Raw genomic sequence first — 18,335 nt, forward strand, 5'->3', positions numbered from 1 at the left:
TTCTATACTTACCTAAGGGTTTACTGATTTACTTCTCTGTTTCACAAGGAATTTGATGGATGAATAGAATAGAAACTGAACAAAGGTGGAATTAGCTCATTATAATTTAAATAGACATTGCAAATTAGAGCATGCCATCACTTTCACAGTCAAAATGACAACCCTGAAGGTCTACAGAGTCAAACCCAGGTCAAAAAATAACTGCTCTATAGTGCTAAACTCAGACAGGCATCACTCCCAGTGACTAAACCTCCCTGCAAACAACAGAAAAGTTCCAAATCCACTGACAGAAAACATGCCTGTCAGCATGTCTTTCTACCTAGAAAAACATTTCTTTTGTATAATTACATTAGTCTTGAAGTTCACGTCTGCTTCCTTTTTATGGCTTTGTTGAAAAAACTTCTCCCAACCAGCCTCACACTTGCAAAATCATCACTGAAACTAAAGCTACCTGCAAAGGCTTCTGTCTGAAGCAGGGCTTCAAACGAGTTACTTAGCATCTGTGACAAAAGCTTCAGCCAAATCTTGAGTGTCTTATCAGGAGAATGCATGGGCCCAACAGCCATTCTGAACAGCCAGCAGCTGATTTCTTTAGCGTTTGGAGACCATCCAGGAGACGTGTTTTCTCAATATTGCATTTCTGCTGCTAGTGAGCTGGGAAAAAAGAATTCATTGATTTTGCTATTTAATATTTCATTAAATGCTTAGCTAAAATAGGTATCTGAGCTACACTTAATTCATACCATTTACTTGATATCATCATTAGAAACACTTAAATGACAGTTGCAGTCACTACAAATCTTGAAAGAGTGTCACTATTTCAGCATTTCATTGACGTTGCTTTGTGTCCTTCAAAAGCTTCCGCTGCTGTTAAAAAACCCTACTCATCTATATTTAACAAAGGAGATACACAAGAAAAAACTAATTTCTAAGATCATATTGGTATCCTGCTAGTTCAACGTCAGCACAACGCCCATCACAATAACTTACTTTTGTTATTTCTTCTGCTTCTAAAATAAACCACACCACAAAACACCCCGCACCGCTGGCGGCTGAGCTGCCAACAAAGAAGTCTCCAGAGAACTTAAACCCACACCACCTCCTAGGACGATATTCCTAATCTTTTGCCATCAGCACTGATCAGAAAATGTATCTTTACAAAAATGTTCACCAGCTTTGTTGGCTCAACTGTAGCTACTGCAATACTGCCCTTGCAAACACAGTCTTAAAAAACAACACCCGAGATATCAAAAAAACCCAGAAAGTACCAAGCAACAAGAAAAAGACACAAAAGCAAACAGATGAAAAAAACCCTACAAAACAAAGTCAAAACAACCCAAAGAAAAACCCACCATCTTCTACTTCAGAGGAGCTCTGTTGAAAAAGCACACGTAAACGTGTTTTGCTTGTATTTTACTGTCAAAATATGAACACACATATACAAAGGTTGATAAAAAGTGTATTTCCATGTAGACTTCTACATTTATTCTGAAAGCAGAACTGTTCTGACCTAGGAAGCTTGTTGTCCTATAAGCTAAGCAAGTTTTAACATAACACAGGCCTTCATTACATCCACTTAGCCTCCCCAGGTGTTTGCAAGTATATGAAAACACGATTCCATATAAAAATCAGCAGGAAGTCTAGATGGGCACGTTAACTTTACGCATTTAAGACAAGCCAAGCACAGGGCTCCATGTACACAGTGCTGTGAACGGGAACATTTTGTACTCCATCTCTTACACAGCAAAGAAATTTCTCAGAACATTTTCTTGCTCAAGAATTCATTTCAAATGGGAAATCTGTTAAGAACAGGATACAAAAAGGACTCCACTTATAATTTCAGCATTAAAATCAGACAATTTAAATAGCACATTCTTATTCAACAGCCAAAATTTTAATTCATTCATCAGATTATCAGAACATGAATCAATTGTTGGGCAACTCACTGAAAACAAGCTATTTTAAAGCTATTCTACAAAACTATGTCAACTAGCTTTGACATCCAGTTCAGGCCACAGATTATTGCCGAGGCAACAGCAGCAAGAGGGACTCTCAGCCAGCAGAATTTCCAAAGCATTTTCACATGACGCGTTACCAAGCACATGTAACACTAATTCAGACCTGTTTTACAGGCAGTTAAAAAATGCCACTCTATCCAGTATGCATAACTGCAGTTGACAGCTCTTAATATCATCCACTGAATTGTCTGTTTGTTGAATTTTGATTAATCTGAAGCTCAAGAGGAAGTCAGGAAGTTAACATAGGCAGAGCTCAAAACCACTGCCACTCCTAGAGATGGGCATTACACATTCCAGTGCCATTACTTCAGGGTTGGAACTTCACCAGTTATTCCATTTTTTAGTTCCCTGTCATTTGTTCACTAACCCACCACAGAATTTGCTGCTTACTTCATGAGTAGTTCGCCTCCTTAACGGTCTATTGTTAAGGACTGTCAAAAGCTTTTGAAATTCCAAATAAATTATATCTGATAGCACTCTCACTGTTTTGTTGTCACAGGGAAAGAATTCAATAGATTAGCAGTGACATTTTCTCTGAAGAAACTGTGCTAATTTACTGCTATCAAAGTATGATCTAGAGCAGATTATCTCTTCAAAAAGCACCAGCATTTCCTCTCCCGCTGAAGAAGAGCATGATGGTCAGCAGTGCCAAACACACCTTTGGTTAAAGGCACTGAGGTTAAGAGCAAGCTTATTTTTATAGAGAGTGACTGATTTAAGGTGAAACTATGTCACTTAGTTGGGTGCGCAGCAAAGGATGGCAAGGACAAGGGAGCAACAAATATGTGGCCTATTCATTTACCACATATACAGATAATCATAACCAAAGACAAGCAGAGCACGGACAAATGTATGAAAAATTCCTTCATCTATTCAAGGACTTGAAACACCAAGTAAGATAGCAGGTCAATCTGACCTGAATATCTCCTCCCCTTTTTGGCAAAGCTTAAAGATCCCCTAGTAGAGATTCTCAGTGTGAAATAGCACTGGTGAAGGCTCAAAGACGAACGGGCCACAGTAAAGCTATCAAAACTATTTGTAAGCCTTTTATAGGGCTGCTTCTTTGACATCAGACATATCAAACTTTGTAAGTAGGTGGTATGGACAGCTCCTTACACGTGCTACAGCCCAATTGCACCCTCCTATGAAAGAATTCAACCTCTTACACCAGCAGATCCCTTAAAACATTCTCCTCACTTTAATCAAAAAACCTGATTTTTCACTGCAGCTGCTCTGTTCAGCAAGTCTCTTATCCCTGTTTCACCAAGCCACCTTGAAGGTGATACTGATACATCTCATGTAATTGAGAAATCAGAGGAAGAGAAATTGAGGAGTTTGCTGTATTTTTGAACCACACCAGCCCACTTCAAAGAGTAAGATCCCAGTTTCCCAGCAAGTTTTCCCCAAGGCAGCCTCAGAGCCACACTTAGCACAGTTACAACTGACAAAGCTTAGACTCACAGCTGTGACCTAGAAGCTTATTCAGCTACACATAACCAGTGACAGCCACCAACAAGGTGGAGCAAAGGCTCTGGTCACACGTTTAAAACTGCATGGCATATCAAATATTCTGCACACTGATGGTCACATTTCCACAAGTGTCCCTCTATCAGTACTTTAAATAGAGAAAATCCTGGGTAAATGTGCTTATTTTCATTAACTAACGAAACCAGCAAAACATTTCTCTCTGATGTACTATCTATCTCATTTTACAACATCTTATGCTTATAGTCTTATCCTTTATACACAGCTATTCAATTTCAGAACTCAGTATTTTTGTCTCCAAACACTCCTGGGGATAAAAAAAGTCTTAAGGTGTCTTAAGCATACTTTCAGTAAATATGGACAAACAAGAAACACAAATGTGATTAAAAGAATATATAACAGCGTTCCACAGTTTTTAAGAACTCCTACAGAATTCACCCTAATCTGACACTGAAGTACACCCTAAACAATTTCGTAAGATACAAAGAAGCAGCATCCCATTAATCATAAGCAAAATGTTCAGCTTTGTACTAAGTCATTGAAGAATCAACACAGCATACAAAACAAGCAATTCTGTTCGCAATATACTAGATTATTTTTAAGCCATCAAGCATATGGCACTTTAAATAGACAAAGCAATTTGTCTAAATGCACAGGCATATGCCATATTTGGATCTACAGCTTAAAGCCATCAAATATTTTTTCTTCTGATTTTATAAAGAAAAAAAGAAAGATAATACCAGCAAAGTTTTATAAATACTACCCCTCCCCCTCTACGCTGAATAAGTCACCAATAAGTTTCCGAGAACTAAATTTTTATAATTAAAATTAAATTAGAAGGGATTTCACTACAGGTACTACTTCTCTACACAGAAAGAAAACTTGTCTTATTTTAATTGAAATTTAGAGACTTACAGCTTTTAAAATGAACAGGCAGCCTGCCTAGACTTTCAGTAGAAATCACAGGAACTCCTCCCAAAATTTAACAGTTGAAGTAGCTGTTCTTGTCATCACAGGATTTGTCTATTTCATCACACTCAACCACAACATTTGGATGATTCTCAAAAACTTAATTTCACGCAAAGGAAGAGATTATAGAAGATATTTTAAGAGGCATAAAAAAGAAAAAAAAGTCTTGTAAAACTCACATTGTTTCATCATGCTATTTGAATATAAAAATTAAAAGAAACACAGAAGTGCTTGAAAAGGTTAAGTCCTAAGTGAACTGCTAGGCTTCTCTTCTTATTGCTTGGGTCATGCTTCCCACTCTCCCATTCTACTCCAGAAGGGGAGAGTTCCAGCAGTTATGGGCAGATGTGTTTAAGAATATTTAACACCCATTCACCTGCCAGACATCCAAGAAATGAGAAAGCAGCATTCGTTAGCTGAAAAGACACATGATATTTTCATAACAAGCTCTACCTTATCTTTGTCTTCCACAACATCTGCCAGCACATCATCTGGGTCCAGGATTCCTCCATCTGTATACTCCAGGTGGTGAATATTTACCCAGGAAGCTGGATCCTGCAAGACAGATAAAAGACTTCTTAACCTACTCTTGCATGATTTTAGTGCTGTCAAACAAAACAGTTTTGTGTCCCAGTTGTTTTCCCTCTACTTCCCTCCATAGTCACAAGGTAGAAGATTGGAGCTACTACTCAAAATTGAAACTGAGAATAAATGAAAACTACAGATGAAAAACAAGGCAATACCTATAGAAATACTACATAAGAAATATCTTTAAAACATACATTTTTTTATTTCCTTATCAACCTTTATCTAATTTGAATAATGAATTTTAAAAAAAAAATAAAAATTGTTTTACAACACTTTATAGATGGATTATTTTGGTTATTATCAGCACAAACATTTAAATAAATCAATAAATGGACATGCACCACTCCTGACAGTTTGTGGGGAGGTGTATCCATGTATTTTTAGATGCATAAAACTCATCCATCATTTCTTTCTCTGAAGAAATAGATAAGCCTATTGTGGCAAAAAACTCCAAACGAATAAGTAAATCCCAGTTTGCTTTCACAAATAAACACTCTCAAACTCCAATGCAACACTGTGTACCATATTAAGAGGGATAATGTTAATTCTCCAAAACTAATGCTTTCTTCATACATTAACAACTCCTTCACTTCAATAACCAGGAATTCAGACATCATTCCACCCACCCTGAAGCCAAAAGGCTCTGAGTGTACTGTTCAACAGCAAATTCTCCCTGACAGGAGCCTGTAGCCACTGCCCCCAAACTGTACCAGCTACCTGTCTACACAACTTCCAAGTGGTATTTATGTCTGAACTGCCGGTCCTGGTTTAGGGCAAATTTGGGAGGAAACCTCTGAATGGGGTTCCTCTGGAGAGCAAATGCAAATGGCTTTTCCCCTTAGCCTGTCCAGGAAAAGAACCTTCTTAGAAAAAAGTGAAAAAAAGCTATTTGTTTAACAAACAAAATGCCTACAAGTATAAAGAATAAGCAATATGAAACAACAAAACTTTTCGTCGCTCTGAAGAGAGATGGCAAAACTGAGGAAGTTCCTGCCATGGGTGCAGCTCGGCTCACCCAGTTTTCCACTAATTCCAGTTCTTCTGGAGGTTCAGGCCAGCAGGCCGCAGGTGCCAGCCCTCAATGTACCTCTGGGTTTCTCAGTTCAGAGCAGATTTAAACAGTCCCAAGAAAAAGGAAAAAAAAAACAGTTCAGGGAACTTCTCTGCCTCAGCTAGCTAAAACTAACTAAAAGCACAGGAGATCTTTGTCTTACTGCTGTTCATGCCTCCAAAAAAAGCAGAGTCCAGAGAAAAGAATATGTAGGAGCGAAGGCTGTTTTTCCAAACAAACTGCTTTCTTCTTTCTTTGCTTCGCCCTCAGAACCGGTCTTCAAGGTACAGAGCACAACAAACAGCACACACAGAACAGACCACTGGGGATGCAGGCATCATAACATCACCCAAGGACACTGCCTTAGTCAAGCCTTGTCCTCCTAAGACCAGTTACTGCTAAATGAGCACACGGCAACTCAGCGAGTCACAGTGATGTGTTTGAGTGCTCCGTGGTACCAGCACTGATGAGCACTGCATCTGCTACAGCACAATGAAGAAAGAAAAATGCCTAATGCATTTGCAGTCAGGATTATAAAGCATATTTGAGTCCTCCATCAGATATTATGGAAAGTGGGCAGAAGATCCTAAAATTGAGGGCCAGGAAAAGGGGCATGCACACACATAGCTTTGAGAAATGTTTCAGAAATGGACAAAAAAAGATGACCACTGATGACCTGCAACTGAGTGTTAAGTGTAACTAGATACAGTACAGCTGCATGAGAGCCACACAATTGAGCATCTGAAAGTATGTCTATTTGCAACACATCCATTTAATCTCTAATTTACCTCTTACTACAGTTATTTCATTTTGCAATGAAACCACTCATTTGTGAAATAGCAAATGCTTGTTCATTCTAGGTATCACATGTTCAAAATTACAAAATTCGAGAATATCAATTAATATGCTTTTTTGTTGGCAAAGTGACAAAGTGTAGACAACTATTACAGCTCAAATTTCTATCTTCAAGCCCAGGGCTTAGGTATTTTTACCATAACCATAATATTCTAAGATGAAAAGGCAGAAAAGAAGCATACCTTTATGCAATAAATAAGCAGGTTAATTTAGATAATACAATTTACCTAATGCAGATACCTAGAAAAAAAATGTCATTTGACCCTAACAATAAACTTAGAAAATACGATACTCTAAAACCACTTTAACTAATGCAACCACAAAGCATTTAATAGTTAGCAGCATCAAAACAGCATAACTGAAAATCACTCCTCTTAACTGGGCAAAGTTCTGCAGCTAACCTTTTTGGCTGAAGATCCATTAAAACCTGCTGTATATATTATGCTGTTGAAGTGTTAAGAACAAAGCTAAAGTTAAAAAATACACAGCTGATTAGGATATTTTGCTTTCAGAGCTCACTTCTATTAGTGATTCAGTAGCTGCACCAACACAGATGTGTCATTGAAACAGAAACAAAGGAAAAACAAGTGCAAAACCCTATTGTGCCAATAGAATGCTGCAAGTTGGCAGGACACAAGCTCAAGACACAGCCGCCTTAAACTACATTAAACTTAACGAATTCCTAACCTTCTTTTACTTTGAGCCACAGCAAATACAGCAATTTAATTATTTTTGTTAGTGGCAATATCAAGAGAACGTCTCTAAAATGGTCTCAAAGAGCAGAAGATGCCACTCCTCACCAATCTTTTGGAATAAGCGTACCCAGTGTAAGACTCTTTAAAAGGAAACAACGACAATTCACATTGAAGTACAAGAACTAAGCAGAGCAGGATTCACAGTTTCTTTTGAAGAAAAATACTTCTTAATGGCTTAGCCACATACTGTGGATGAGGTACACACCATATGAACACACTACGGCCTTCTGATCTCAAGGACTCCCCAGTTACACTAACCAGCACAGACTACACAAGACTGAGTACTTGCCACCTCAGAAACACAAATATAAATGGCTTCTATTAGCTTATATGAACGTCATCCCTCAAAGTTAAAAACCCATACTGAGAGCAGGGAGCTTTTTATGAACTTGTTTGGTGAAGCAAATAGTAACTACTGCTACATAGCCTAGGTGGAGAAGATTCGCTCCCCACAGTCACAAAAGTAACAATGGTTCATCTGACCAGAAAACCCACTCAGCCATTCAAAAAAGATTTCAAAGTCAGAATATTTTCTGATCTTTATATCAACTCCAAACAGTCCCCTGCACTGGCTAAATACTGTCCATACAAGAAAAACAAACAAATCCCCAAATAACAAAACAAACAAAACACCCTAACAAACTAAAAAACTCCTACACAAATAAACCCTGCCACAAAATAAAATGTATATATCAGTTGCTTCCATGTTTCTTTACTCACACCCAGAGTCCAGACAACTTTGCTAAATAAGACATTAATATTTTAGAAAACTCACCATTTAAAGCAAGCTGCCAACTACCAGCAGAGGTAAAAATGAGTATCTAAAGTTCCAAATAGCACTGTATCCACATGCATATGCACAAACTCACATTTTGCACATTCTTTAGACCTCAAAAAGCATAGAACGGGTCCAAAACATACCTGTGGCATCCAAGGCAGAATCATTATCAGAGAAAATGAAACTTGCTCAGGAAAAGGATTGTCCTATTTCAAAGTTCTTATACTTTATTATGATAGAACAGTCAAGAGGAGCATCGAGAACACTTCAGGTTTCCAAGTGTTTTAAAACTCCTAGGCAGGAGATTGCCTTTCTGCAGTAACACAGTAACTTTATACTTCATCGAGCATAGGACTGGAAGTGGTGCAAAACAGTTTGCTGATGCTACAGTGTCTTCTGAATGGTCTGAAATTCAGAACCCAGTAACAGTGATGACAGGCTGTGCAAAGGGTCAGTGCCAGACAGCTTCAATGAAATAACACCTTTTACTTGCTGAAAGCAGCAAATGCTGGGTGACACCCCATTTTTGACCAGGGAAGAGATTGATTAAGGGCATACTTACTGAGAAAGCGCTTGCTGAGAAACTATGAAATACAAAGTAAAAAAAGTCTAACAACTGTATTCTAATTTACTAGGACAAGGTTTGGGAGATTTTTTAGCTGATTGATTGTTGTTTCTTTAAGTTTCTCTAGCTTGAGACTGAAATCATATTCTAATGAATGACAGTGTCCAGAATGATTCTTCACAGTATCTTCTTAATCATCATCATTAAAAGTTGACATGCTTAAAAAGAAATGCTTAGTTTTGAAAAACAAAAGAGTCTCTTGTAAAATAAAATACTAACAGTAGCCTGGAAGGTCTGGGCAGTATTCAGGTATGGTTACCTGAAACCTGCGCTCCTACATGCTCTCCTGTTAGAAAGTTCATCTTGAAGAAAACACAACTACAACTCCAAAAAATCCTAGCATCACAAGTGGGGAGAAGTTCTCTTACAGCACAGTACATAACCCTCAGGCAGAAATTCAGCTGAGGTACAAACCTGTAAAAATCCACATAAAGAAAATGTATGACTAAGTTACCTGGGATAATTCATAACAGCACTTGGCAAATGAATATTGAACAGTTACTCTAATGTGAATTTTACCTTAGGGCTGCAAGTCATGTTTGTGTTTAACATCAAGCCACTTAAAAGCTGTTTATCATCATTTCCTTTATGTGTGGGAGAACACTTTAGGAATTACTATGCAAATATTTACCAAATGTTAAATTAAAGCCAGGTCACATGAATGCACAAGTGCAATGTAGGCAGAGAAGTGACATAAATTTTAAAAAATGGGCTTGACATTCACGCTGTCACAGAATCCTGACTTGGCTCTTTCCACCTACTACAACACCATCACTGCTCTAATTGTCCAAAACCAGTTCAAGAATTCTTCTACCTATTTATTTTCAGTCAACACACACACATTCAAATTAAAGACCAATCAATCTATAATAAAGCACTCCCATTTATTGTCAGGTTTTTATATAAATCGATATTCACATTTTTAATGTACCAGAAAGTTGGAGTGCATTTTTAATTCTTTTTGTTTCAAACTTGGATAGAAAAGTATCAGTCTCCTTTTCTGAAACTAAGCAACTTAATAAACATTCCAGTCCACATTGGACATTTCTGACTGTTAATGAGCAAGAGAATCCTAAAAGGTTTAAATATGTTACAGCTTACCACCAATAAAATAAACACCACCACTTCACGATTTCACAATTAATTATTATTTGATGCTGTATTTTGTTCCACTGTGTAGAACGCATAAAATAATAGCAAACGCTATGCTGGAATTTTTAATTTAATATAGTAACAATAGGAGGTACTAAAAAAAATTAGAAATAGGACTGAGTTACAATTACTTCTCATGCTGATATTTCTGAAGTAACTCCACATCAATGCTTCACTAGAGCAAACAGACTTCAATGAAATACAGCATAAAAATGAAAATCATATATGCCTGTTCCACACAGACAATGAAATAAATACAAAGTCAAACTTGGGGAAGGAGTAGCCTCCAGCCACATTGTTGTCTGTCATTTAGACAGTGGAAAAGTAAAATTAAAAATCCTATAATCATTAAACATGTTCTGATAAAGGGATATTTTAGGTTAAGGTCAGTAAAAGAGGTATTCTACCACTTAATCATTTTTAGATTATAAATTGGAATGTGATGCTTTAACTCAATATATTAAGTACTATTTAATGATTTCTATAAGCATTTTAAGGCTACAATGTATCATTATGCACAGCCAAACAGCACTAAGTATTAGTTACTCTCAGACCACAGCTCTGGGAGCAGAGCACAAAAAGCATCTTGAAGAAGAGCATAGGAATGAAATTGGTCACAGCCTAAACTTCAGTTTATCCTTCTCCAAGTTTATCACTGAATTAAAACAGCCTCAAGTATTTTTGGTTTGCTTACCAAAACCACCTCCAAACAAGCCTGAAGTGGTATTTTATTCAAACTTCATCCCAACTGCCACCAGCAGGGCTGCCATCTTCAGCTGTAGTAGAGGTGGGGCTCTGTTTTTACAGCAGTGTGAATACTGAGTTCCCAAAAACCAAGAGCTGATCACAAAGCAAATGTCTGTACAATACAGACTAGCACGATCTGGAGCTGAACAGTTAGAGCTCAGAATAACACAACAAAAGTGCAATGACGGCCTTCTACAACCTAAGAGAAACTCCAAGAAACAAACCAAACACCCCAATACACACTGCACCCTACCCTTAGGGCAGGCAAACAGCCACCACTTCCCCTCTCCTCATATGCACAAAGGTAGAATTGTATCACTGCATACAATATTGTAGGTTACAGATATAACATCTTCATGGAATAAACAGAGCCACAAGAAGCTTCTGTAAAACTCAAAGATGAACAGCTACCTGCACAAGAGATTAAGTCTGTTCCAGACATTACTGAATGCAGCAGCCCCTGGCACAGACCTGATCTGAATAAGTCTCCCCATATGAAGTACAGGAGTATACTTCATACACACACACACATATATATATTTTTACACACACTTGTAACTGAATACAAACTGGGTCCTCCTTTTACAAACTTTAAAAAAAAAAATAAAAAAAGAGAGAGAGAAAAAGCAATTATTCAGGTTTCACTGCTCAGAAAGGTTCCAGAGCTTAGTTTACGTTACACATAACAGAGGATGTTAGAAGCTCATATTTCTAGGCCTTACTGTTGAAAAAATAAATTCTTACCTCTAATTAATTACATTGTCTTTACAGCATAACATTAACCAAAACATTTTTAACCCTTTCCAGTTAGAAATTCAAAAGCAGCAGAAATCTTTAAGATAACACAAGGAAGAGAAACTGCTATAGCACCGTGAGATAATAAAAAAATTCCTTGTGTATTTCATAGTGCTGTTGTTCTCCTTCACCAAAACTCAGCTTTGCTTGCATTAGAAGTGAAAATGCTGCAAGATGCTGCAAGGGAGAAGATAAAACTTCTTTATAGCCTTCTACCAGCTGGAGTGACACACATTTTCTCAAGTTATTAATATTTAAGAAAGATCTATACTGAGTGAGCTCAAAGACAGAAATTAAAGCTGAGGCAAGGGCAAAGGACAAGGTAGTTTGCTCAGAGAGAAACTGCTTTTAAGCATCCAGAAATAAAACTACAGAAAACACAGAAGGCCATACAGCAGAAATAGTCTTAGAAAGGTGACTGTAACGGATGCTTCCTAATCCATCTTCCAGACGAAATAAAGCACTGTAAGAATAAAACTGCACAAGAAAGGATCTTCAGAGAGGAATTCTACCTTAAACAGGGGGGTGATGGGGAACAAAGAAGTTCATTCCAAGCAATCAAACTTGTGAGTCCATGAAGACAAAGCTCTTCACTTTTCACTATAAATTTAGCAGGTCAAATAAGCTTTTAAACCTCATGCCAAAACATGATCACAAGAAGTAATGCCAGTCTAAGTTGTTATACCCATGATGCTTTGCTTCTGACCAAAGCACATATTTTAATTTTGTTAGATAGGTTAAGGAAGTTTTCTTCAGCCAGTAAAATAACCCAGATGAAATTTTACTCCTCCTAAAAGGAATAAATTAAATATTCAAGTATGAGGTGAATTTAAGATTATTTTCTTCAAAACAACACAATTTCTCCTATTTAAAATTATCTCTTTTCAAACTATACTAAACTATTCCCTGTAAACAAGCTATTTAAAAAATTAAATCTCATTCCATGCATTTTCACACACACTAAATTTTTTGTTCATATTCATTCATCTCTTAATACTAGTTGTAGAAAATGTATTCTTTCCTCAAGTGCTTTTTTTTAAAATCATAATTACATGCGATATAGCCAAATGGCAGAAAGTAGAAAAGGAGTTCTGAAAAAACAGTCATTTACATGAGATCACTTCAAATATTCCATTCTAAGAGTTTCTGTCTTTGAAGGTGCTAAAACTCTGATGTCAAAAGAGGAACTAATCAGATCAGGTCAGCAGGGAAACATTCATCTTTGTCAGAAAGGTTGCATTTATCTCAGTACACTTGCAGTTTTTGCACAGTCTGGTCACACTGTCTTGCTGGTCCTCAAGGATGGCAAGAGCATGAAACAACCAAACAATTCATGCATGAAGCCTGTGGACTACCAAAGATTTGTGATAAAAAAAAAAATCCATTACCCATCCGAAAAAAAGCAGAAAAATCTTCTCTCGCTCTTCCCAGGCACCATGAACATTCAAAAAGCAGAGCTTCTTTTTTAGTCTTTGGAATGAGGCCTAACACAGCACAAGTACGCCTCACCATCAGCTTTATCTTTGAGATCTTAAATGGTCAAAAATACCATTAATCAATCCCTAGTCACCAGAGGGACCTTGATCTTTAGCCATCTTCAAATTATTATGCCCTGAGAAATTAATAGGGCCAAGTATCACCATGACTAATGGTCAAAACACCACAGCAAGGATTGATGATCACTTCTTTCTATCTTCACCTAGTCTCTTGACACCACCACATATCAAACTTGATTTTGGAGGTATCAAACTCATCCTTCTTGCACATTTTTCCTTCTCCGATTCATTTTCATGTACAGTTAACACATTCTGTTTTCCTTGGGAAGACAGAAACGCAAACAGTGACTGGTTATAAAGAGCCACCTTGTTATGGCAAGATGGGCTTAGACATCAGAGAGCTCTCAAGGTAAAGAGGAGAGCTACAGGGAGCCCAGCACATAGGCATATAAATAACTGCATATATACAGTTTCATCTGTTAAAAAGCTTGAAGATAAAGATTCTGACCTGAGATCATAGCAGACAAATCACAGAACATGAACACAAGTGTAGGCTCTTCAGGTAGGCAATAAACCAAGGGAAGCACATTGAACAGGACTCTTCCACTTGAGCCACTCAACACTTGCATACTGTAGGTCACAGGAGAAGAAAGGACACAGAGCCTCCTCTGGCTCTCAGAGACAGTGTTGGCAAAGAGGCACTAGAAGATTTCTTGTCCTTTAGCCATCTTTAAATTATTATGTTTTGAGAAATTACCTGGACTTTTTCACAAGGCAGGGAAGGCACTTCACTGTAATCAGAAAGGAGAAAGAAGAGAGTTGGTTTATCCTGACACTTGAATATGCAGGGGGAAAAATACCTATCTCCCATATTCAGTCTGAGGAGGAAAACAGAAAAAGCTGCTGCTATCTCCTTATCATGGAATTCTCTATTTGTCAGAGCACAGATATATAAATCCAAAATGACCCAGATTATTTCAATTAACACTCCAACTTTCACTTAATTTGCAGCACTGGAACCCTTCAAATATAAAAGCATTCTGATTTTATATTGAATCTGAATGTGAATGAAAAACCACTCTCCGAATATAGTTATCTGAATATTTCCTGAATAAAATATGATGCAGAGACTACATCAGTAGAGGATCACACAGCCCACCTTTACATTACACGCCAATATTTAAGAAGATCATTTCAGTAAAGACCAAGCATGCCTGTTTTGGTTTTACAAAGAAAACCGGAAATACACACTTAGACAGAGGTCTACACACTGCACTTGTAACAACCAGCCCAAACCTCCAAAGCCTCAGTTAAAACTGGAGCACACTGTATGCCAGGCACTGGATCCAAGACAACTACACAAATATAAGAATATAAGTGCAAACTGATCTTCAGTTATAAACTATTATCCTTTAGCTTTTCAAGTCCATTAGATTAGACTGCTTCAACAATGCAGAATCAACAACAAAAGACTCAACCTTGTGCAAATTAACACAAAAGTTCCAGAACAAAACATCTCTAAATAAACCTACAAGATTTTAAGGCTTACCTTTCATATCCCAAGTCCTCCATGTCAAATATTATCTACAATATTCAGAGTGGTATTGTTATGCTAATAAGCAAACTGCTATCCAGCTCCAGGCACCTGGCAAGTACTTAATTAGCATTGAGACAGGCTTTTTGTTTGATAATCTAAAGGTAAAACTGGGGGGGCTAAGGACCACTGCCATGATTTTTTAAAATTCAGCATTGAGATAGACAGAACTATAAAGCTACTCCTTCAAACTGTCATATATTTTTCACATAGAAATGAGAGGAGGGAGAGAAAAGTAAGAAAAGCATGTGTATAAGAGTAGTATATTTCAAAAGTAAAGTCCAGACAATGCTGTTATTTTGCCAGTAAAAACTGATGATGCCTTAAATTCAAATCATTCAGTATAGCTACAGATAAAAACAAGGCTGGCTACAAATTAACACAACTCAAGTTTGTTACAAACTCAGCACTGAAGGATACCAGATCTTCAAAAAATGATAAATGGTTCACATTTCCAAGGGCAGCCAGCACTTCAGCCCTGCATCTAGAAACCATCTAAGATTGTTTTATTTACAACTGTTGGGCCTTTCTTTGATAAAGTGATTAATGCATTTGCAGCTGACACAGGACTGCTTATCAGAAGCAGCTGGGAGCTTCAAAGATGTGATTGAGTAACACAAGACTCTAAACAAAACTGAATACAAATGCTAGTAAGACAATGCAGACCAAACATGCTGGAATCCTGTCAAACTTTAACATAAACTGAGCTTTAGACAAAGCTCAAGTGAGAAAAAAAGCTGTAGTAAACTATAGGAGCATATCCTTAATTCCTCATAGAAAGCCATTAGATATTTTTTTGAATTCCACAGAGAACAGCAAGACTTTGCTGCAGTACCACCCTATTTCCTGCATGACTCAACCACCACCAGAGACTGGGGAGGAATTTTGCCAAAGACTGCCAGATTTGTAGTCAGAAGGACCAGTCAGAGCCCAGACCACCACTCCCTTCTCACACATCCAAAGCTGGTGCATTTCAGAAATGCCACCAACTCCCACGGGTGCCACTGCCCATATCAACCTTAATCAACCCTCTCCATGCTCTCTGAACACCTCCTAGCAGGCACAGCTCATTGCTCGCCTTGGAGAGGAGTTAAGTGTGGACCTGGGGTCTCTTTCCTCACTGAGATCTCTCACAGTACATTCAGTGATTGTGTTCCAAAATCAAGCAATAAGGGACAATCACAGGCCCAGGGCTATAAAGATGCTCAGACAGCCAGGGTAGTTTTAAATAACCAAAGCATTAGAAGCACTTGAAGATGTAAGAAAAATCCTTTTGAGGCAGAAGTTGATTAGCAATGAAAAAAACCCAAAAAAACCACTAAAAAAAAATTTTAAAAGGGTGGCGGTGGAACGTAACAGACTCAAATCAGCTGTGCAGGGAGGAAAACAAAGGGGTTTAACCATACAGGTCTTGGAGCACAGTTTGCAGGTCTGTACTAGATGTACCCTTGTCATCCCAGTGCTGACAAGTTCACCACAAGATGCTGAAGGCTTCCCAGCAAAGTAATTGGATCTACTTCCACTACGTTTTATCACAGCGCCTGAAAAGGAAACCAGCACATGCAATGAAGCAGTTCATTCTCCTTTCTTTAAATGGTTACTAACTACGGACACTGCCATTCTCAGTTAATAGAAAAAAATATAACATCAGAATTTACCGGTCTAATGGTCACAAAGTAAGTGATTTGGACTCCTACAGAACCTGCAAGAGCTTTGGCTGCATTATTATAGGTAGGTATCTCTTTCGACATGAGGCTCAGAACCACACAGAAAATCCCCAAGAAAAACAGCCTGAAAATCCAGTAAGTGTGCTCCAGCCTACAACAATATTTAACAGTTCAATCATTAAACCGTAGCTTGTATCTTTCAATATGAACTCAACCACCATGAGAACACATGATTCAAACTCATTATTTAAAAATTAAATCTAGCTTTTTTTTCCCAGTTAAAAGAAACTCAATCTCACAAAGCCTCCTTCACCAAACTTTTTCTTCCCAGATTGCAAAAAACTATTTTTTCACTAACAAAAATCACTAGCATGAAACTTGCCACACACAAGATGTTTTAAAATTGAAACATTTTACAGAATGTTAATAGTCCACTACAATCTATTTCAAAACTACTTTGGGCTGAACCACGGCATGTGGAACTAAGACCCTCACCATCAAGTCTGCTTCTGAACACCAGCATCCTGGATTTTGCTACATGATGAAGTTGGAGGGTTTTTTTTTACTTTAAAATCCATATTGATAAGCCAAACAGTTAATCTCTAAACACACAATGCATAAAAGGGATCATTTCAAACAGAAAAATGGAAGACACTTATAATCACCACAGCATTCACATTTGAATGACAGCTAAACATAAAGACACATCAAGCATTCAGCCATCTGGAAAGAAGATGGAGTTTTTTCATATTGTCTATTCTCAAAGCCTTAAGGCAAGAGTCAGAGGTTGACCAAGACTTCCATTTAGTGAGATGCTCATTTCCTATCTACAGCCATTAACGAACTGCACCATGAACAATAAGCCAGACTCCTCCACTTTCACTGCATTCAAAGACAGTTGTGTCACACCAGGACAAACAATGTGTGTGTACTGCCAGATGTACTTTTTATCTGGAAAATAGGAAGTTACAAAAAAAAAAAAAATTTACCTAGTGTTTTCCTACTGTCTTTGAATATGGCTTATTTAATAAAAGGACAATAGCAATTAATGCATATTTTGTTATGCCAGACAAGAAAGAATATGATACATATATAATTGCAAAGTTCCTGATATCTAAATAAAAACAACCAAAGTATCTATTCAGGCACTATTCAGAGCTAAATAGTAGTGAATATTGTTGCAGCAAAATAAACAAAAAAATTACACTGCAAGCACAGCTACCAGAGACCCAGGATGACCAGAGGAGGATGCGGTCCAGCTTTAGCATTACATTTTTAATAAGGAAGGGCCTAATAAGAAAAAAGCACCCTGAAAGTACAAACACAAACCATCTACTCCTTTCACATTCTTACTTGCATGAAGTACTCCCCCATAACAAACAAAATTCAATTTAAAGGGAAAACTACCTAAAACAACATTTTCCAGACTCAGAGATTAAGGGGCCAACACAATACCCAAGTGGAAGTATGTGAAAAGCAGAAGCATTTAGAGCAATTCTGTTCTGCTGACAGTTGGAAAAAGTAAGTGGATTGAACACAACAGTAATCAGAAGGAAAACACCCTTAGAGGTAATATATTTAAAATGCACAAGTCACAAGTGTTCTTCTAAGCATTTATGAGCTATGCTGAGTTTTTAGAGCAAAAATTAATTTTGCTCTAATTCTGCTCTTCATGAAGTCAGTGCACTGGTTTCCATGAGGGTTTTTCAGGTAAAGTTAGCACCTCCCATTAGTCAGCAGCTGAATGAGAGCTATCCAAA

At 37.5% G+C, this 18,335-nt stretch overlaps 1 protein-coding gene across 1 annotated transcript in view; it reads right to left on the reverse strand.

Moving 5' to 3' along the window:
- The window catches only part of PARD3B (par-3 family cell polarity regulator beta), a 391,688-nt gene that overhangs the window by 362,078 nt on the left and 11,275 nt on the right, over nucleotides 1–18,335 (reverse strand). The window contains exon 2 of the mRNA XM_066322656.1: nucleotides 4,926–5,027. Within this exon, the coding sequence (XP_066178753.1) occupies nucleotides 4,926–5,027 (102 nt within the window). The remainder of the gene's footprint in view (nucleotides 1–4,925; nucleotides 5,028–18,335) is intronic.

Source organism: Sylvia atricapilla, chromosome 7, assembly GCF_009819655.1.
Source record: "Sylvia atricapilla isolate bSylAtr1 chromosome 7, bSylAtr1.pri, whole genome shotgun sequence".
In the NCBI taxonomy this organism is placed as follows: Eukaryota; Metazoa; Chordata; class Aves; order Passeriformes; family Sylviidae; genus Sylvia; species Sylvia atricapilla.